This window comes from Stegostoma tigrinum, chromosome 31, assembly GCF_030684315.1.
Source record: "Stegostoma tigrinum isolate sSteTig4 chromosome 31, sSteTig4.hap1, whole genome shotgun sequence".
In the NCBI taxonomy this organism is placed as follows: domain Eukaryota; kingdom Metazoa; phylum Chordata; class Chondrichthyes; order Orectolobiformes; family Stegostomatidae; genus Stegostoma; species Stegostoma tigrinum.
In genome coordinates this window covers 15,310,887-15,332,523 of record NC_081384.1, presented here as the reverse complement: position 1 = coordinate 15,332,523, position 21,637 = coordinate 15,310,887, and the positions used below count along the sequence as shown (strand labels likewise).

The 21,637-nt window shown below is 38.5% G+C and overlaps 2 protein-coding genes across 4 annotated transcripts in view; one reads left to right on the top strand and one right to left on the bottom strand.

The window, feature by feature from the left end:
• The first annotated feature begins 1 nt into the window (after position 1).
• The window catches only part of becn1 (beclin 1, autophagy related), a 24,844-nt gene continuing 3,208 nt past the window's right edge, over positions 2-21,637 (top strand). Inside the window, exons 1-11 of one of the 3 annotated variants that reach the window (XM_048560429.2) lie at positions 2-209; positions 1,173-1,301; positions 6,904-6,971; positions 8,956-9,014; positions 11,127-11,217; positions 12,703-12,839; positions 13,122-13,316; positions 13,936-14,082; positions 16,245-16,394; positions 18,683-18,743; positions 19,687-19,829. In XM_048560429.2, coding sequence (XP_048416386.1) covers positions 1,175-1,301; positions 6,904-6,971; positions 8,956-9,014; positions 11,127-11,217; positions 12,703-12,839; positions 13,122-13,316; positions 13,936-14,082; positions 16,245-16,394; positions 18,683-18,743; positions 19,687-19,829 — 1,178 coding nt within the window. In that variant the 5' untranslated portion in view covers positions 2-209; positions 1,173-1,174. The remainder of the gene's footprint in view (positions 210-1,172; positions 1,302-6,903; positions 6,972-8,955; positions 9,015-11,126; positions 11,218-12,702; positions 12,840-13,121; positions 13,317-13,935; positions 14,083-16,244; positions 16,395-18,682; positions 18,744-19,686; positions 19,830-21,637) is intronic. The other 2 variants (XM_048560430.2, XM_048560431.2) reach the window with 2 other exon arrangements.
• The window catches only part of cntd1 (cyclin N-terminal domain containing 1), a 25,091-nt gene continuing 12,156 nt past the window's right edge, over positions 8,703-21,637 (bottom strand). The window contains exon 8 of the mRNA XM_048560432.2: positions 8,703-9,281. Within this exon, the coding sequence (XP_048416389.2) occupies positions 9,187-9,281 (95 nt within the window). The 3' untranslated portion in view covers positions 8,703-9,186. The remainder of the gene's footprint in view (positions 9,282-21,637) is intronic.

The window sequence follows — 21,637 nt, the reverse complement described above, 5'->3', positions numbered from 1 at the left end:
ACTTCCGGCTTCAGGGGAAAGAGCAGGAAGGTACTGGGAGGAGGGTTAAAAAAAGGAGAAAAGAACAACAATATTATTATCAGCATCAGTGCTGTGTGAGTGAGAGGCAGAGTAGAAGCTTCCTTCAAGCTCTTGGCTTACCATGTGGCTGCCCTGAGTTGTTTGTTCAGCGTCAGGCTTCCCTCCTTGGCAAGTGAGAAACAGATGAGGTACATTCCCGCTAGCGTTGATTTTGTTTCTCACCTCAGTTTACGCTTAGCGTTTTCACGAGCCGCAACTGTGCAGATTTTAAGCCTATTCCTATCCTCTTTCTTCCCCCTCCCTTCTCCCTCTCTTTCTATTTGTAAGTAGAATTAGGGATGGCTGCTTTAATGATCTTTTTAATGGGGAAGGGGAGGCGAGCATTTTCTACTCGTATTTTAAAGTTCCAGTTATTTAGATTTTTTAAAAAAAAATTTCTAAATAACTAATGTAAGTGTGACGAACTGGGCTTTATTTTTGTTGGCATTAGCTCCTATTTAGTCTTTATGCGAAATTGTTTGTGGTGTAAAATAATTGGTGTTTTGTGGGAGGGAAGTTCTAGTGATCATTTGTTGGAATATAATATCATGCTGCCGGATTTTCAGCATTATGGTTACTCTGAGTGACTAGTTTATCATGCACTTTTTTTTTGCTTTAATCCCTCCCCAGCTGGTGTGCACCATCTCAAAATTTTGTCTTTCCTCCATTATGCTGCCTTGTGTTACATGCTAAAATAACCTCAGCCATTTAGCCATTTGCTATTTTCCATTGTGCCCATTATAGCTAATTTTGCTTTTTGTGAGCTTTACCCTTTTTCCTTTACTTTGCTCCAATGGTATTCTTGTCACCTATCAGATGTGAGATTTCAAATGAATCTGATGAAGTGACAATAATTGAATTGTTCATTTGATTGCTCTCCACACAACTACTGATCTTATCTATTAGGAGCTTCCACCATCTGTTTGTTTCAATGTACAACCTTTGCAATATTTCCCTTTGTCTTCATGCTTGATCTGCAGTTTTCAGTGTAATAAAGCAGAAATTATGTGAAAATTTCACACAGTGTTCGGAGAGTTCACAATGGGGTGGGTTGTTTCTAGTTTGTGGCAGGAATAACCAAATTGTTTTCTGTGCTTTCTTATTTTGTATAGCTATGGAAGGTTCTAAGTCTTCAAGCTCCACTATGCAAGTGAGCTTTGTGTGCCAACGTTGTAGTCAACCCCTAAAGCTGGATACATCCTTCAATGTCTTAGATAGAGTGACAATTCATGAACTTACAGGTATGAGATTGCAATAATAGTATTCTTTCATTATCGTTAGTTGATAAGTTGGTTGCAGTCTTGTCTCTGATTCTGTAGGTTGAGGGTTCAAGTCCCACTCAAGTCTAAAATTTGAAAGTCTGACTTGACACTTAGTGCAACACTCTCTCTTGCCACTGCTTCAGTCAATGGTTCTGGTTTTCGGTTGAGATAGCAAATTAATGCCGCATCTATAACCATAGAAAGACAGAATTTTACAGTACAGAAGGAGGCCATTTGACCCATCATGTCTGTACTGGTTCATGACAAAGCTACTCAGCTAGTCCCATTCTCTATCTCCTTGGCCCTCTAAATTCATCACTTTCAAATATATTTCCGACTCTTTTGAAATCCCCACTCCTCTCCCAGGCACATTCCAAATCCTAATAACTGTTAGTAAAAAGGTTTCTCTTCCTCTCACTCTCTTGGTTCTCTTGCTGATAATCTTGAAACTGTTATCCTAAATTACTGATGTATCAAATAGTGGATGCAAAATATCCTTCTTTACGCTGTCAAATTTGTTCATAATTTTGAGCACTGGTCACCTCGTAATCTTCTCTGCTCCAAGGAGATCAAGTTCAATTTTTCTAATCTAAAAATCCTTCATTCCTGTTACTATTCTTGTAAATCTCCTTTGAAGTCTCATGGGACTTCCTTAAATAAGATGCCCAGAACTGAATGCACTACTCTTAATGTGGTCTGACCAATGATATATAGACATGTAACATCACTTCCTCACTTTTATACTCTCTGCCTTTTTATAAACCCAAGGATTCCATAAGTTGTCTTAACAACTATTTCAGCTTGCTTGGTCACTTTCATGTGAACCCTGAAGTCCCTCTGTTACTGTATTCCCCTCAAAGTTGAACCATTAAGCTTGTATTTTGTGTTTCTTCTACCAAAGTACATTACCCCACATTTTTCTGCATTGAAATTAATCTGCCAGGAGTCTGCCCATTTGGCCACCTTGTCAATGCTCCTCCAAAGGTGCTCAGTAACGTCTTGTCAATTCACTATTCTCTTTAACTTAGTATCATCTGTGAATTTAGAGATTTCCCCCTCAACATCCAATCCCAAATTGCTTACATAAATAAGAAAAAGTCGCAAAATGGATTCCTGGCGAAAACTACTTTCAACTTGTGTCCAGTCTGAGAAATGTCCACCTATACCCATCCCTTTTCCTATGTTGTAGCCATCTTCTAAACTATGCTGCCATTAATCCCAAACATTTGTAAATTGCTAAGGAACCTGCCATATGGCATTGTATCAAATGCTTTCTGAAAGTCCAAATATACAACATCCTTGGCATTACCCCCTACCACTGCCTCATCAAAGAGCTCAGTTAAGTTTGTGAGACGTGCACTGCTCTTTATAAAACAATATTGACTCTGTATTAACTTAGTTTTCTCTAACTGTATGTTTACCTTATCCTGTATTGTGGCCTCCATCAGTTTTCTCACTACAGATGTAAAACTGACAGTTTCCTGGGTTATCCTTTGCCCCCTTTTTAAACATGGTGTTATATTTGCGATCCTGCAGTCCCTGGGACTAATCCCATGTTCAGGGAAGCCTGGGTTTCCAACAATGGCTCTACAGTTTGCTCCCTTTTCTCTCGGCAATCTAGAACGTATCCTGATTGGTTTGGCTACTTCTGTGCCTGGAATTCTGCCAGCCTTTGTGACACCTCTTCTTTACCTACCATGTACTATTTGGTTGCTCAATACCCACGTTTTTATTTGAGCAATTGACTTTACCAAATTAGAAAATGATGACAAAGTGAAGCACTTGCTTAAAACCTCTACCATAGCCTTTGATTAAGTAACATGTTTACTCTACTTGTTCCTTTATGGACCCCACTCTATCCTTAACTAATCTTTTACTATTAATATGTTTGAAGAACATTTTACTACTTGCTTTAGTGCAGCTTCTTAGCTTCCTCAGTCCAGCCTTAGCCTCTCTCTCCTGTGTATGCAACACAGTTCCTGATTTCTATTATTATAGAATCCTTGCACTGTAGAAAGAGCTGTTTTGTCCCTCAAAGCATCTCACACACTTTCAGTCTCCAACCCTATCCCTGTAACCCTGCGTTTTAGCATAGCTAATCCACCTATCCTGCAAGTCTTTGGACTGTGGGAGAAAACCAGAGCACCTGAAGGAAACCCGGGGAGAAAGTGCAAACTCCAGACAGACAGTCACCCATAACTGGAATCAAACCCAGGTCCCTGATGCTGTGAGGCAGCGGTGCTAACCATTAAGCTACCACATCGCCTAATGATGTTGCGATTATTAGTCCAGTACACAACATGTGCTTCCTTTTTCTTCCTTTTATTTTCTCATCAATATCCTTAGTTGAGGTTGGTTGGCTAGCCGAGCTGGTTTGTTGTTCGTTACCGTGCTTGGTAACATCCTCAGTACATCCTCCGATGAAGCGTCGGTGCGTTTTCCCGCCTGGTTTTTAAACTCTGGGGTCTATTGCGATGGATTGCCTCACTTCCGGGTTTCCTCCATAGTGGAATGTATATGGGGTCGAGTTCAATGTGTTTATTAATAGCATGCTTCGTGGAGTCCCATGCTTCTAGGAATTCTCGTGCAATTCTCCGCCTAGCCTGTCCCAGGATCTTGTTGTCCCTGTCGAAGTTGTGGTTTTCCTTGTCCCTGTGGATTGAGCTGAGTGAGTATTGGTCGTGACCTTTTGTAGCCAGTTGGTGTTCATGTACTCTTGTTGTCAGTTTCATTCCTGTTTGTCCGATGTAGTGTTTCTCACAGTCTCTGCAGGAGATCTTGTAGTTGTGCAAACACTATTTAAAAGGGCAACAACACACTGCAGCAATATGGAACTACGCCAAGAGGAGAAAGAATACCTCTTCCAAGTGTTCAAGAATAATGGATATCCAAAGAACTGAGTCAGGAGATGCCTACAGGAACAGCAGCAGAAAGATTCTACACGCCCCGACACACTCATCACACTACTCTACGTCAGGAACATGTCAGAGTTCACCACAAGACTTCTACGACTGCCGGGCATCAGAGTGGCACACAAGCCCACATCAACTCTACGACAAGTGCTCACCCGAACTAAAGACCCACTCCCTGCCATGGACAGGACCAGTGTCATCTACAAGATCCCCTGCAGAGACGGCGAGAAACACTACATCGGACAAACAGGAAGGAAAGTAACAACAAGAATAATGAGCACCAACTGGCTACAAAAAGTCATGGCCACTACTCACTCATCTCAATCCACATGGACAAGGAGAACCACCACTTTGAGTGGGACAACACCAAGATCCTGCGACAGGCTAGGCAGAGACCAGCACAAGAATTCCTGGAAGCATGGCACTCCACGAAGCAGGCTATTAATAAACACATTGAACTCGACCCCATATACATTCCACTACGGAGGAAAGTCAGAAGTGGGGCGATCCGTTGCAACGGACCCCAGAATTTAAAAGCCAGGTGGGAAAACACACCAACGCTTCATCAGAGGCTGCATTGAAGATGTTACAAAGTACGGTAACGAAACTTATGCGGAACAACAAACCAGCTCGACGAGCCAACCAACCTCAATGCCCACAACCCAAGCTACAGATCTACTTCAAAACCTTAGATATCCTTAGTTACCCAAGGAAGTCTAGCTTTGGATGCGCTGTATTTATTTCACCTGGGTAAGTACCTAGCTTTCACCCTATTCTTCTCTCTTTTTTGAAAGACTTCCCCCTTCATCTATTGTTTATTCCACTTAAAAAAAATGTTTCCAATCATTGTGCTCCAGTCAAATTTTAGAATCCTAATATCTACCCTTTTCAGTCTGGGATCTTTAATCCTTAACTGATTTTTTTTTTCCCATTTTCCAACTTAATTGTTATTTCCCAAATGCCAGCCCACTCTTATGTTCTCCACTTGACCTGCCTCATTTCTTACGACCAAATCCAGCAAAACTTTGTCCCTGTTAGGACTGGAAATGTATTGTTCCAGGAAGTTCTCCTGCACACATTGCAGGAATTTTTCCCCTACCATACACCACACTCCACCTTTGTTCCAGCATGCCTTAGGGTAATTGAAGTCATCAATGATCACAACTCTGCTTAACCTGCAGATTTCCATAGTCTGCCTGCAAATGCTCTCCTACTTCCTTCCCAGTATTCAGAGGTCTGTAATAAATGGCCAAAAAGGTCACTGCTCCCCTCCTGTTTCTCACTTCCAATCATATATATTCATATCTGCCGTAGCTACTTCCAGTTTGAAGAGAAAGATCCCAAGAAACTACTTCAAAGAAGTGTTCATTCTGTTCTATCAAATATATATCCCTCAATCTACATCATAAAAACAGATTTATCTGGTCATTGTTGCACTGATGTGTTTCTTTTTATTTGAAAACTGGCTGCTGTGTTTCCTACATTATAACAGTAACTCCACTTCAAATTACTTCATTGGATGTGATTGGTTCAGGACATCTTGTCATGAAAGGTGCTTTTGGCAAGTCTCTCTTTGTTACTGATCTTTGAATACGTTAACTTTTATTGCAGGTAGCAACCTATTGGAGTAAATTGACAATACTGGCCACAAACATCCAATTTAAAAAAAAAATCTTCCTCTTGCAGCTATTGTGATTGACATATATGTAAAGAATGACATGTATGTAAGTTTCCTGACTAAACTTGATCAAAATTAACAGGGTGGCTCAGTGGTTATCACTACTGCCTCTCAGTGCCAAAGACCTGGGTTTGATTATGGCCTTGGGTAACTCTGTATGTAGACTTCACATGTTCTCCCTGTTTCTGTGTGGGTTTCCTCCTACAATCCAAAGGGGGGCAGTTAAGGCGGATTGACCAGGCTAAATTGTCGTGGCGTGTCCAGGGATGTGTAGGCCGGGTGGACTAGCCGTGGGAAATACGTGGTTACAGGGGATTGTGGGGGAGGGTACAATACAATAATCGATCTGTCAGCTTATTACAAACAGAAAGGTGATGGGTTGGTGGTGTCTTTGTACATTGACAGTATGTCTGTATTTTTTTCTTTGATTTGGTGAAACAAAATGTGAGTATATTTTGAACTGAAATTGAAAGCTACTTATAGCAAGGAAGTCCAGAAAGCCCATTTGGAGTGAGTCCTGGGAATAGTTGAGATATTCTGAAAGGACCATGAGATCAAAGAACTACAATGGTTTGTGTGGGAATTCCATGAAGAGCATAAATGTTATTGTAACAGGGCTTGAGTGTAGATGGGAGGGAGAGTAAGATATAGCAAAGTACGTCAGTTGGCAGTGGGAAAGCATAGGTTACAGCAGTGATGGGTTAATCGTTTGTGTGTAAATGTATTTTGGGAAAATTTTTGTTGGATCTGAGATTACTGGGAGATGGGAGTAATGGGAGAATTGAATTTATCCCATATCTTTGCCTTCAGGCAATGGTGAGGAAAAACAGAAAATGAGTGAAAACGGAATTGCGTGGTGGAACAGCCATACTGATGGACTGAATTTGTGTTTCATGTGCTTTGATGCAAAATGATGTATCATGTATAGGTTTGTTAGAAAATGATTAATATTAGAAGATCAGTAAGCCAAAAGCTAACTTGTTTTATTCAGCCCCTTTGGTTACAGTTACTCCTGTAAAGCCAGAAGAAGGAAAGGTGGAAAATAGCAACTCTGCAGAGGTAAGAACTGAAGTAGCTGTATATAAATCAATTAAGTTATAATTAAATTTTAGTTGCTGTGTACTCACTATTATTGTTAAATATTCTGGTATGTTGTGTGTTGCTGAAGTATACTGAGTGCATCATGTTCTGGGAATTCCCTTTGTTGGCTGTAAATGTATGGATTGTGCTGTGTATAGTACACAATATGAACCTCATTGAATTGTTAGTATGTGGTGCTGTTTTACAACTGCTTTATGACACATCCAAAAAGAGTAAGTTTGATTGCACTTCCCAAATAGGCACATCACTTTTTGTTTCTGTCAAATTGTTGTTCTAAGGGAGAGGATTTGTTTCATGTTCAAATTATAGAACAGGTGGAAAAATGAAAAACTCAAAATAAATGTGCTGGATTTTGCTGGATAGAATGTTAGAATGGGGGAGTGCTGACTTGGAGATGTCATTAACTGTGGCCATTGAATGTCAAAGATCCTGTGGCTCTGCAAGGGGAGCATGCAGGATTTCCTTGGTATGTGGAATACATGGCTTCATCCACCAATACTACCAGAACAAATTGATTAGTTATTAATTCAGTTGTGTTGTGTGTAAAGCTACATGAGAATGATTTTATTTCAAAGTAATTCATCCAGACTTGAAATACGAAGCTATTTATGTAGATCTTTTCTCCCCAACAATTTCTTCTGGAACATTTCTCAAAATATCTTCATTTTGAACAAGGAAGAGAGAGAGATGAATTTGACTATTTTTACTGCCTTCTATGGTCTATAACAACTTTTAAAAAAAGATTTAATTTACTTATATCCTTTTCCTTTTTAAAAATAGATGGTCTATTTCCCCAGAAATCCAATTTAAAATGACCTACAGCAAATTCTTTAGAATTAAAACAAAACAGGGTTTATTATTGCATTCAAAGCCAAGGGAATGGTTTGTGACATACATTGTCCCACACATGCACCCAAGAAAGAAAAAGGAAGGAAAATAAGTTACAAATTGCTTAAAATTTAAGATTTCAAGTTTGGTTCTCATAAATTAGTCAGTCCAATACAAGAGTAAGTGCTCAGATATTGTTGGATGGCTACTGGTGTAGTAGTTGTGAGTTGACTAACTTGGAAAGTAAAATAAAGTTTTGGAGAAACCATACTTGTGGGAGATGTTGAGACCAGAGACAGATGAGCTGTTTAGCTAAGCTGGGAGCTACTCACTCTTCTGATGTTATAAGCAGATTGTTGAACAAAAATCAAGCTTCATTACCTGGACAAAAGTGAATTCAACACTTGCTGGAATATGATAATCTGCATTGTATGAACGAGGATATTTAAACAAACCTGCAGCCTCAGACGTGTGACTGGAGTTTTTGGTTTAACCACTTAACTAATAAGTGTTGATGTCCTGGCCACCAACTATTGTGTTTGGGCCAGATAACTCTGGAATTGCTATTACCATGTTGAATAATAATGGACTTCAATGGTCTTTTTACTCAGAACTGGCTGAAGTAAGCATCTTGAATATTAATCCTTTTATGTTGGCTTGGCTAGAATGTTAATTCAGTGCAGAGCATCGTATAATCAGGAAGTTCACTTTTGTCTGGGTGACTGTTAGAAATTAATAGAAGCAGCCACCTTGCTCATTCTGTGTTTGACAGCAGCTATTTTAAAATCAAGCAAGAATCCATTTTAAGAAAATTTAAGCATGAGAATTTTATTATATGAAAATCTCTCTCTTCCTGCCCTCTGGGTGTTATAGTTTCACAACTAAGTTGTTGCACAAAACATACATCAGAACCCTCTTCCCCCTCCCCCTTTTCTGATGAAGGGTCTCAGCTCGAAACATCAGCTTTTATGCTCCTAAGATGCTGCCTGGCCTGCTGTGTTCATCCAGCTCTATATTGTGTTATCTCGGATTCTCCAGCATCTGCAGTTCCCATTATCTCTGATATATCAGTTGGTCTTCATTTTGACTTCATTTAAGATGCTTTATTTTTCAGGAAGGTTGCACAGAAAATAAGCCAGATGGCGTTTCCCGAAAATATATTCCTCCTGCTCGGTCAGTACATGTAGTTTAACTTTATAAATACTAAATCAAGTTATAACTCTTCTTTCCACTTTCAAATGGCAACTACTATATTGATTTTGCCATGCTGATGGACTGAATTTGTGTTTCATGTGCTTTGATGCAAAATGATATATCATGTATAGAGATGGAACTTTGAACTTCATCACAAGCAGGGAAGGAAGACCCGAGGCCAAGTCAATTGGCTTGTTCTTGCACATTTGTTTCTGACTAGATCCATGTTGCCTCGTGGCATCTTGTCTAAAAAATGGGGGAAGGAAAATAAATGGAAAAATTTGACGTATAATATTTCAGTGCAGTAGAATAGTAGATTTTCAAACTAGCATTTAAATTGTCATTTCTTTTCAATATAGTGTCTTCCAAAATTGCCACAATGTTTTATCGAGTGAGGTAATTGTTTCTGGTGCTGAGCTGTGTAGGTAGAAAGGTCGTACTTTTGATACCTGTGATGCTGATACTGCAGGGATAATATTCTTTGCATCATTTAGAATGAGGAAGGGTGTTTACCTATTATTATTGTAAACCAGTGACACATGGTGGAAGTGAGAATATCTCTAAAATGTGTTGAAGACAGGATGTAGTTCTGTTGAGGTACAACCATTGATTAGTCATGGTTGTCTTAGTGCTAAGTTCACTAGATTGATTCCTGTGATCAACACATTTTGACAAAGTTCAGTAGATTGGGAATTAGTAGGATGAAGGTTGTGTTAAACAGGTAAAATGCTTGATGTTTGACAGGTTGGATTTTTGGATGCTATTTCCCCAGGTGTAGAGTCTAGAACTAGTGGTTACAGTCTCAAAACAGATCAGCATTTACAAACAAGATGGGTAAATATTTACTGAAGGAGCTGTTTTCCTTGGAATTCTTTACCGCAGAATTGCAGATGCTCCGATATATTTATATTCAAGATTGAGATCAAAGATTTTTTGACTAAGGGATGGAGGATATGGAGTTAAGACCATAATGCCACAAGAAATAGCAACAGGATTAGGCTGTTTGACCGTTCTAGCCTGCTCCATCATTCAAAAGGATTATGGCTGAAACAACATTCATGTCCATTCTACTGCGTTTTCCCTGTAATCCTTGATTCCCCTACTGATCAAGAATCTATCTGTCTCAGCCTTTAAGTATATACAAGGATTCCACACTCTCCGCTAACTGTGACAAGGACTTCCAAAGAGACTCAATCCTTAGAAAAGCAATTCCTCATCTCAGTCTTAAATTGGCACCCCTTTACTCGAGATTATGGCCTCTGGTCCTCGAATCTTCCATGAGGAGAAACACCCTCTCAGTATTTACCTGTCAAGCCCCTTAAGTATCCTGTGTGTTTCATTGAGATCACCTCTTATTCTTCTAACCTCCTGTGACTAGCATCTCAACCTATTAGGCTTTGCGCAGAAGACAATCCCTCAATAGTTTGATGTGGGAAGGTGGAGAACTGTAAAAGATCAGTCATGATTTTATTGAATGATGGAGTAGGCCTGAAGGGCTCAGTGGCCATCTCCTCTTTCTCACATCTCATGATATCATTGTATTTCTTATCTCTTATATTTAAAAGTGTTTCATATACTTTGAAATACTGTATCTATTCAGTTGTTAAACTCTATATATATTTCAGAACTTTATCTGACCAATAGTTAAGGGAAGAGAAAATGGGTGGGTGGGGGGGGGGGGCTGCGGTGGTGGGAAATGGAAAAATACTTCTTCTTTACTCTTGTTACTTCTAACAGTGTACTGGAGAAAGCATGCTTTCTGTCTAAATGTCTGTAGACTTGATTACATAATTTCACAAATTCATTGTAAACTATTCAATATCACCATTATAGATGAAAATTATAATTTCAAATCCTAAGCCAGGTATATAATTTAAAATACTTTGCTATCTTACTTTGAAGACATTTATTTTTATGGTTAATTTAGACAGGTTATTGGATTGTCTGTTTATGAATGCAATGAAAAAATGCAACGTATTTATTTTCTTCAATTAGTGGGACTACATCTTTTGTAATTTTAAAATAGCAGATATATTTTCTTGAGCTTTGTGATTATTTGGAGAATTGTTATAGAAGTTTAATCTCTTCTAGGATGTTATCCACTGAAAGTGCTAACAGTTTTACTCTCCTTGGAGAAGCTTCTGATGGCGGCACAATGGAAAACCTAAGCCGAAGACTCAAGGTTAGTGATTCGTCATCATTGTTCACTTGTATACAGCAAATATTTTCAATTATATTTTTTAATAATGCATTTTACAGCAAAACACTCTTGTATGTGAAACAATGTGTGTCTCTGTATAATGCTTTCAAACAAATCCCTCTGATGGACTAATAATGCTAGGTCAGATCGCATAGTCCCATCAAGACCTCCAGGAAATAATATGCTCAAGATTTTCAATATGTGATGTTATTTTTCAACAGAGTTTATTTTCATTCAAACCAATTTATGGACACTTTTTAAAAAATTAATTTCAAAAGATAGAAATGTTTCTGGACTTTACATTACAGGAAGATTGGTTAAAGTTGAACAGCAGTCAAATTTCAAAAACAAACTTATTCTTCAGGATGGTTTCCCGTTCTTTGTTCAGGGGTAGTTTGGGATCTGATTATGATCTTTATCACCAAGATGGAGGGGTGTAGGTTTCAAAGCAAATCATTATATTTCAGGGTTACAGGAGAGTCAGTGAAACCCCTCCACGTTTTGTCGCCCAGGAGAGTTGCATATTTATCCTGCTGCATATTGCTCCAATGAAAATAGTTTTTGCTAATCTTGGACCATCCCTGGGAAAAACCCCATATTTGTTAGGCTGCTCAATGCAAACGCAGGACCAGTATCTGCTTATTGGGAGACGTTTTTGACCATCACAAGATGTTTAAGAATGCGGCTCCTGCCCCTTCTCATGCACTAAGTCCATTCCCCACTGCACCACACCTTGCAAAGATTGAGAACATCAGGACAAGACTAGGGTGAACCACCACCTGGGGTCAGTGCAGGATGCAGCCCTGCAGGAAGGCAAGCTTGTGACTTTACCACTATGCTAATGCCCTCATAACAATGTCACTGGACATAGTAATCTGGATCATCTGGCAAATTCTGGGAACATATTCCAATCACACCATGACAGATGGTGAAATCTGAATTCAACAACAAAAACTAGAATTAAAAGTTGGTCTGGTGACCGTAAAACCGTTGCCGATAGTTGAAAAACCCATCTGGTTCACTAATGTCTTTCAGGGAAGGAAACTGCCAACCTTAGCTGGTCTGGCCTACGTGTAACACCAGATCCACAGCAATGTGGTTCACTCTTAACTTTACTAAATTAAGGATTGCCAATTAAATGCTGGCCTAGCTAGTGTTGCTCACATCCTGTGAGTGAATTTTTAAAAAATTACCAATGCTAGATCTCGCTGGGGACTTATTAGGAGATGTGCTTTCTAATTAATTATGTGGTTTGTTCAAAGTAAAATTCTCAGATTGGACAGGTGATGTCCTGTTGCTTTCTGCTCGTCCATCCCGTGGGCATTGTGTTGTCAAGCTTACTGACTCTTGAAGGCTCAGTCAAATTTTGTGACTTCCTCCTAGCACATTTAATTTCAGTATGTTGTCTACGTTAATGTGAAATAAAATTGTATATGTCATAAAATTCTGTTGGTAATTGTTAAATAGGTGACAAGTGATCTGTTTGACATCATGTCTGGTCAGACAGATGTGGACCACCCTCTCTGTGAGGAATGTACAGATACGTTGCTTGATCAGTTGGACCAGCAACTGAATGTTACAGAAAATGAATGTCAGAATTACAAGTAGGTTATTAATATTATCTCTCTTGTATCCAAAAATTATACATGCATTATCATCAGAATTTCACTTAGAAAACATGAAACCTTGATCAGCAGAACCAAGGCTACTAAGTTCCAGACAATGTTGTAAAGAGTTAAATATTCCCAAGAAAAATAATTTTTATTTAATATCTGAGAATAACATTTTCAAAACTACATTGAGGCGGTTGCGTGGTTGTTAGCTTTTTGGTGAAGTAGAATCCATTTGATGAGGTGTGACTAAATATTTGTACATTCTTGATGCAGGAACTGTTTAGAGATACTTGAACAAATGAATGAGGAAGATGAAGAGCAACTGCTGCAAGAGCTGAAAGCACTGAATTCCCAAGAGGACTTTTTAATCCAGGAGCTCGAAAATGTGGAAATGAAACGAAAGAAGGTAGCAGATGATTTGGCTGAAGTTAGGGCAGAGACTGAGAGACTCAATCAAGAAGAAGCCCAGTGAGTAGACAAAGTTTTAATGTAAAAGTACAACGCAGTAATTGATGGCACACAATAATTATTGCTTTTCTCACAGCATGTATGAAACAGGCTGTCTGTTGAACGATTTTTACATTCTCATATCTAAAACCAGAAATACTGGAGGAATAGGGGAGGTATATTTTACATAAAAACAGAGTTAAGGTTTCGGGTCCGGGTCCAGTGACCCTTCTTCAGAACTCCGGACCCGAAACCTTGAGTTCTGAGGAAGGGTCATGTTACGTCCCAGATCACTTGCTCAACAATGAAACTCAACCCAGTTCCAACTGGAAAATAAAATCTGAAATACTGATGCATGTAAAAAATTATGTAAATTTTTCTAGTCTTTTATTCAAGTGCAAATATAGTAACTACAGATGGACTCGGACATAGAGACTTAAATTGACTTATTTTTATATCACATTATGTACACCAATACTGAAGATTCTTAGCACTTTCTCATTGTTTTGATTCTTTTATTTGTTTCAGCATGAAATTTGGTTCATTTTGAGTTTTCAAACTCTTAAGCTCGAATCAGATGCAAGAAACCAGTCATATTAATTTTTGTTTATTTTGCTTTTGTATGAACCTTATGTTAAAGGTACCAGAGGGAGTACTCTGAATTCAAAAGACAGCAACTGGAGCTTGATGATGATTTAACGAGTGTTGGCAATCAAATGAGATATGCTCAGATTCAGCTTGACAAACTCAAGAAAACCAATGTTTTCAATGCCACATTTCACATATGGTGAGAACTAGTCACCTTTACCTGTATTTATTCAGTAATGAGTTTGGATTGCTGCAGTTGTCATCTGTGACTATCCTGTGTTCAGATCAATGTATACAGAGACTGCATTTTAATTAAACCTGATTGCCCTGACTTGCGTAAGTCTGTGGAAACACATTAGCATTCAAGTAAATGTAGCCTCTTACTGTGGCAGGACAGCTTGTTCACCATATTGTTAACTTAGTTCTTTCTTTATACATCGTTTGCTTTCATCAACGATCATCCAGGAACACTGGGGGAGAAGGGGAATCTGGTTTATAATGGAGTACAACAGTTATGCTTCTGGGTCAGGTATAAGCAAACTTGAATATAAATGTTGAAACTATTCTAGTACTGATCAACACATTAAACATGAGAAATCTAAAGCAGATTGAAAAGTTTGTGACAGTTGGAATAAGTCATCTAATTTCTGGAGTATTGACTTAAATGCACGATGGCATAAAATCCTCTTCTTTTTTTTTGTTCTGCCTCCTTTAAGAATCCTCAACCATTTTCTTACAAGAATGGTTGTTATGTGAATGCCTAATTGATGCACTGTATGTCTTACTTGCAGCTTCTGAGCCATTTATCAACATGGTTTTATTTGTACAATATTTATTTTTTTTTTTGTTTTACATTTTGTGATCCAGAAAGTTTGGAAAGGGCATTTTTAAGAATTGCTTCATTGATGCACAGATCCTAAGTGACAACATTTAAAAAATTATTACATGTTGCAATATACAAAAGTTGATAAGAACATGGATTTTCTACCATTCATTTAGTGGTATTTAAGCAGAAAGGGAGCAGGAAAAGAAGAAAATTACATCAGGAACTTGTACTGCTTGATCCTTCCTCATTTATTACCCTCCCAGTTCTTACCAGAAGTTATTTCTTGCAAATAATATTGGTAACATATAATAATGCAATAGATATGTTGCTCATCAATGATTAGATATATAGTACTGTAAATACATTATCACTGATTATTAAGTCTTACCACGTCAGATTCATAATCACAATGGAGGGTCTTGAATGTGTTGCAGTTCACACTAGGTGTCAAATGTATACAGAAACTGAAGTTTCCTGCTCAACAGTCACCCATCTCTTCATTTTTAAAGAGTATGTTTTTCCCTTATTTGATGAAATATCAAAAAAGTCTGGTCTCTTTTCTTGCATACAACCTGAGTTACTCAGCCATCAGCAGTTGGAATTAATTGTGCAATAACATGGTAACGACATCATACAACAAAATGTACTTTATCTCCAAACTTTCAAATTAAAAGAGCAAGTAAAACAACCATCATGATCTTCCATGTTAAACATCCTTGTGCCATGGCCTTATTACAGTTAAAATGAAAGAAATAAACTTAATATTATAAGGGAAATAGTACTGACATTTAGGAGAGGTGATGCCCTAGTGGTGTTATCATTGGACTATTAATCCAGAGACCCTACTAATATTCTGGGAACCTGAATTTGAATCCTGTGATAGCAGATGGTGGCACTGGAATTCAATAAATATCTGACAATGTAACCATTGTTAACTGTCAGGAAAAGCCCGTCTGGATCACTACAACTCTTCAGGGAAGGAATCTGCCATCATTATGTGGTCTGGCGTACATGTGATTCTAAACTCGTAATAATGTAGTTGATACTTTAATTGCCCTCTGGTCAATTAGGAATAGGTATTAAATGCAGCCCCAGCCAGTGATGGTCACATTCTGTGGATGAATTATTTTAAAAATGTTCATTTTTGATACTTAGAGATTGGGAAGGAATTCTTGTAGATTTCTTTCTTTGAGTATTAATACAAACTATCCATTTACTCCTCGCTTTCTCAAACTGCTGATCTTGACTTCCTGCTTCAACATCACATCAGGCTGGCTCGTATTATTTTGAAGTCTTTGTAGTTAATCATGTTACGGACAAGTTCACTGCCAGATATTGAATTAGATAATAAATTCACATTTTAAGTGTCATGCATTACATCTTTTCATTTGATTTTTAAAAATTTAATATCAATTTTCTCTCCCTTCACTAATTTGAGTCAGAAGACATTTCGATTGAAATTTGGATGAATCACAGAACACTTTTTTGTATTTCTGTATTAACTTTTTTTTTCCCATTGTCAATATTGTCAACAGGCATAGTGGACAGTTTGGCACCATCAATAACTTCAGACTAGGACGTCTACCTAGCGTTCCTGTGGAATGGAATGAGATTAATGCAGCTTGGGGGCAGACTGTGCTGCTACTGCATTCACTGGCTAACAAGATGGAACTCCGATTTCAAAGGTGCATTTTAAAGCTGCGTATAATCTGTGTCTACGATGAGTTTTCAAGTGAGACCTATCTTGCTTGGAATGCCAGCTGAAAGTTAATTGTCTTGAGACTCTGAATGAAACTGATCCAATTCCTAATAACACATTTAAAATATTAGAAAAAAAACAGACTAACAGGAAAAAACTGAATCTAGAGACCTAAGCAGTCTTTAAAGTAGAAAATAAGAAATTATATTGCCAGTCCCATTTGTGTGATTATTTTTGCTTAAGCATTGCCTGATGTAGTTACATAACTAAGAATCTATTTCTAAGCACTGTTTTCTGCTAATGAATTACTTAGCATTTACATAATATTCATTGGCAATTTTGCCATTTCGTTATATTTAGATCAGCTTCTTCTCTGTCCTTGAGGTAACTCTTGGCTCAGATTATCAACATATGGAAAGTGGATTTCCTGGTCTTTGGAATTTGTGCCAGTATGGCAGAGGGTCAGAGATGTACACAGGAAAAAAAATTGTCTAATAACACAAACGCTACATAGCTATTTTACTTGACGCCTGTGATAATGGGAACTGCAGATGCTGGAGAATCCAAGATAATAAAATGTGAGGCTGGATGAACACAGCAGGCCCAGCAGCATCTCAGGAGCACAAAAGCTGACATTTCGGGCCTAGACCCTTCATCAGAGGGGAATGGGGTGAGGGTTCTGGAATAAATAGGGAGAGAGGGGGAGGCAGACCGAAGATGGAGAAAAGAAGACAGGTGGAGAGGAGATTATAGGTGATAGGTCAGTCCAGGGAAGACGGACAGGTCAAGGAGGTGGGATGAAGTTAGTAGGCAGGAAATGGAGGTGCGGCTTGGGGTGGGAGGAAGGGATGGGTGAGAGGAAGAACAGGTTAGGGAGGCAGAGGCAGGCTGGACTGGCTGTGTGGTGCAGTGGGTGGAGGGGTAAGAGCTGGGCTGGTTGTGTGGTGCAGTGGGGGGAGGGGACGAACTGGGCTGGTTTTGGGATGCGGTGGGGGAAGGGGAGATTTTGAAGCTGGTGAAGTCCACATTGATACCATTGGGCTGCAGCGTTCCCAAGCGAAATATGAGTTGCTGTTCCTGCAACCTTCGGGTGACATCATTGTGGCACTGCAGGAGGCCCATGATGGACATGTCATCTAAAGAATGGGAGGGGGAGTGGAAATGGTTCGCAACTGGGAGGTGCAGTTGTTTATTGCAAACCGAGCGGAGGTGTTCTGCAAAGCGGTCCCCAAGTCTCCGCTTGGTTTCCCCAATGTAGAGGAAGCCACACCGGGTACAATGGATGCAGTACACCACATTGGCAGATGTGCAGGTGAACATCTGCTTAATATGGAAAGTCATCTTGGGGCCTGGGATAGGGGTGAGGGAGGAGGTGTGGGGGCAAGTGTAGCATTTCCTGCGGTTGCAGGGGAAGGTGCCGGGTGTGGTGGGGCTGGAGGGCAGTGTGGAGCCTGTACAGGGGTTACAAAATAATGGATAGAAGAATCAGTAAATGTATAAGGTTGGAGAAGCAAAGACTGATATTACTGAAGTGAAAAGAGGAGGTAGGAGATCATTATGAAATGGGGTTGGGAGCTCAAGGTCAAATAGGGTTCTGACCAGTTTGGTTTGATCTGATCTGACACAGGAACCCATTTGATCAATCCTTTTTATCTAACAGTTTGTGGTGGAGCAGAAAAAAAAATTTTGTTCTTTCCAATAGAGAATTTCAGCACATTCAGGACTAGGTCAGACGAGGAGTTTGATAACAGATGTAGCGGGGGGAGGGGGACCAGCGATGTCGAGTCCAGTACAACTGGACACCATGGATATGTGCAGAATTTCAGATGTGGTTTTAGTTTGCAAGGTGTAGGTGAGAAACCGGAGAATACAGTGAATAATTTCTTGAAGTCCAAAGTTAACAATGTTGGCCATGGGAGAACAAATTGAAGGAGCTTCTCCAGTAATTGCTAGACAGGTAAGAGTGAAACCAGAAGTCTAGGTCCATTCAGCTGTACTATGGAGTGATGACTTTCGTCTAACACATTTTGATCAGTGTGGGAAAATGAACTTGCACTTCAAGCCATGCCTTGTTTTGTTTATGTGCAACTGAAAGGGTTGTGAGTGACCTTTCTGATGTAGAAGAAACAAACATTATCATGACTTTTTTTTCTCAATTAGTTCCAGTTCATTGCAATGATCAGTCCAATGCAAAGAATATTTAAGAATGCAAAATACTGTAAATTGTTCAGTAAACGTACACAACTTTAAGCAAAATGTTTCTTCATTTTATAGGTATCGTCTTGTCCCTTATGGGAATCATTCATACTTGGAATCACTTACAGACAGAGCAAAGGTCTGGACTGCAATTGTAAACAGAGATATGTCTTTGAGAATGTTCTGTTATACTTATGTTCCATTAAATTTTAAATTGCAGTTTCCTTTTAAATGGCAAAACTGGCATTTCTCAAGATGGCTTTTGGAAAGCATGGAATTTAGTGCATACAACAGGGAACGAACAAACAGAATTAAGGCCTGGGTTATATTTCTGACTTTTTCAGAGACTTTGCTTAAGATACTATCTGGATTGCTGAGGTGCAAGCCTATGGTAGATAAACTGGGAATAATCTCAATCTATTTCACCCAAAATGAACTCTACAGTGCCAATTATTTGACATGAAGCCACAGTGACATTTGGTATCGAAGGTTCAAATAAACATATTTAGTTGAAGGAAATAATGTTTCTTCCATGCTGCAGATGACTTAAGTGCTTTAAGCTGATGTTAAATGTGGGAAATAGTTTCCCACTCCGCCTACATGTTTAGATGTGTATGCGCGTGTATTAAAAAGGACAAAATTATTTCACTAGGTAAAAGAAATAGTAATTTTATTACTTTAGCTCTTTTGAATACACGTTTGCATCTGTTCATTTGTTTTATTAAATATTAGTTCTACAAGAATTTTGAGGTGAGTTCTCCTTTTGGCTTTTCGGTTACTGATGAATAGTTAATTTTAAAAACAATTATAGGACACTGTCATTGTAATGTAGCACAATGACCCATGTATGGTGGAATGCAAGTTTAATTTTTTTTTCATTCTCTATTACTTAGTTTTAGTAGTGTCATTGTCAGGGAAGCAAAGTAATTCTAGGCTACCCTTGCATCACCTATCTATTCAAATCAGAATTATCCGAACTTTTTTTTTTAAAATCGCACTTGTAGGGAATGGAAGAAAAAAATGGACTTTACCTCAAATAAATAAGGCATTTTAAAATATCGTATTTCCAACTTACTGTGCAGGAGCTGCCATTGTACTGTTCGGGAGGATTACGATTTTTCTGGGACAACAAGTTTGATCATGCTATGGTGGCTTTTTTGGATTGCGTTCAACAATTTAAAGAGGAGGTAGAAAGAGGTGACACTGGCTTCTGCTTGCCATACAGGTAAATTTTAGTTAGGTATTTCACCAAGTCTTAGTTAACATAGGAACAGTCAAATATTTATGTTCTAAGGATGAGATTATTTAATTGCATTCATAAACTGAGTTTTCATATTTAACAGAAGCTTTTATAAATTATATTTAATATGTTATCTATTCCACATTTGGGAGGAAACATTTGAGAACAGATGACAAATGCAAGATCTTTTACAGAACATCTGATAAGTTGTTGTGTTTGGAAGGGACTAATTCTAAACTCTGCTTCACCCTGTGTATTATTTAATAATCAACCCTCAAAACACCAGTAATATTAATGACTATGATCCAAGGAACCCGCATTCTATTTTTATTGTATATGAAAGGGGGGAAAAAAAAACTCAGCTTACTGGTTAGCTGTATTATATGCCTGTCAACTCTGGACACATTTAACAAATTACATGCCATCTCAAGGGTCATCAATGTTTGACTATGGTATACAGTATGAAGCTCCTTCTATTGATCTGATTGACTAATGCTGTAAAATTAGGATAGCTTCTTTGTAAATGCGGAGTGTATCTGCTGCTCATGATGCAAAGAAAAAACTATGGATAGATTTTTGCTTTACCTTTACTTTGGAGGAGCTAATCTTTCATCATTTATATCCATTTGAAATTTTTCGAAGTCACAGCTTTGCACAAATATGATCATATGGCCTGTTTCTTTGGGAATACCTGATGGCATCTCCACTTAGGATCCTATCTCTTGTAACTGTAAAATTCTTTCAAATGAGTACCATAGGTAATTTAAGAGATGTGACCTATTTGATAATGATTTTATAGTCAGCATTGAATTAAAGTTAATTACTACTTTTGGGTGGCTAGTTTGCATTGTTTGATCTTCATCAGCCACAAAGAGGAGTAACCTCTCTTCAGAACTTGATACTTCTTTATCATTATTGTACACTAGTTAATTCAGTAAATCGGACAAAGGAATAGTAATCAAAAGAACCAAGGTGACAAAAACATAAGATAGTTTGAGAGTTCAGTGAAGAAAAGTGAAGGATTTGAGTACAAGAGTAAAGGTGTCTTGCTTCAGTTGTATACAAGCTTGGTAAGATGGCACCTGGAGTAGCATGCAGTCTAGTCTGGTCTGCTGCTTAACTAGGCAAAAATATAATTTCTGTAGACGTGCAGCAGATGGTCATCAGTCTAATTCCTAGGATGGCAGGATCATCCTTAAGAGGAGAGACTTGAAATTGGTCTACGTTTTAAGAAGAATGAGTTATCAGTTTGTAGAACAGAAAAAGACTACTTGATCAGCATCAGCTGAAAAATGAATTAGAATTAGCTTTATTGTCACATACTCACATGAGGACAATGAAAACTTTACAAGTTGCTACAGACAGCACCCTCTTAAGTACAGATACTTAAGTATGGATTTGTTGATAAAATAGAAATTAAAAAATAAAAAGTCCAGAAAAATAAAATAGAAAGATGGAAATTACACAATTTACAGACATCCCACCCTGCCCCACCCCAATCCATGCAGGGGCTGTGCTTTTGAGTCCAAACCTATTCCGTGTAGTTAAGTTTGAAGAAAGTGTTTTATTTAAAAAAACAAGGACAACAGAGAATGGGATGGATGAGCTCCCAGGATGGGAGCCCTACTCCTCCTCCATCCTGGGATGAATCCAACACCTTTTATTCCACTCTCCAGAACTTGAGTTCATAATCTTGCAGGATATGGCACTTGAATTGCTTAGGCAGAAACCTTTCAAATGAATATTTCTGCTTCTATCCTTTCAGGCAGAGTGTGTTCCAGATACCTGCCAAC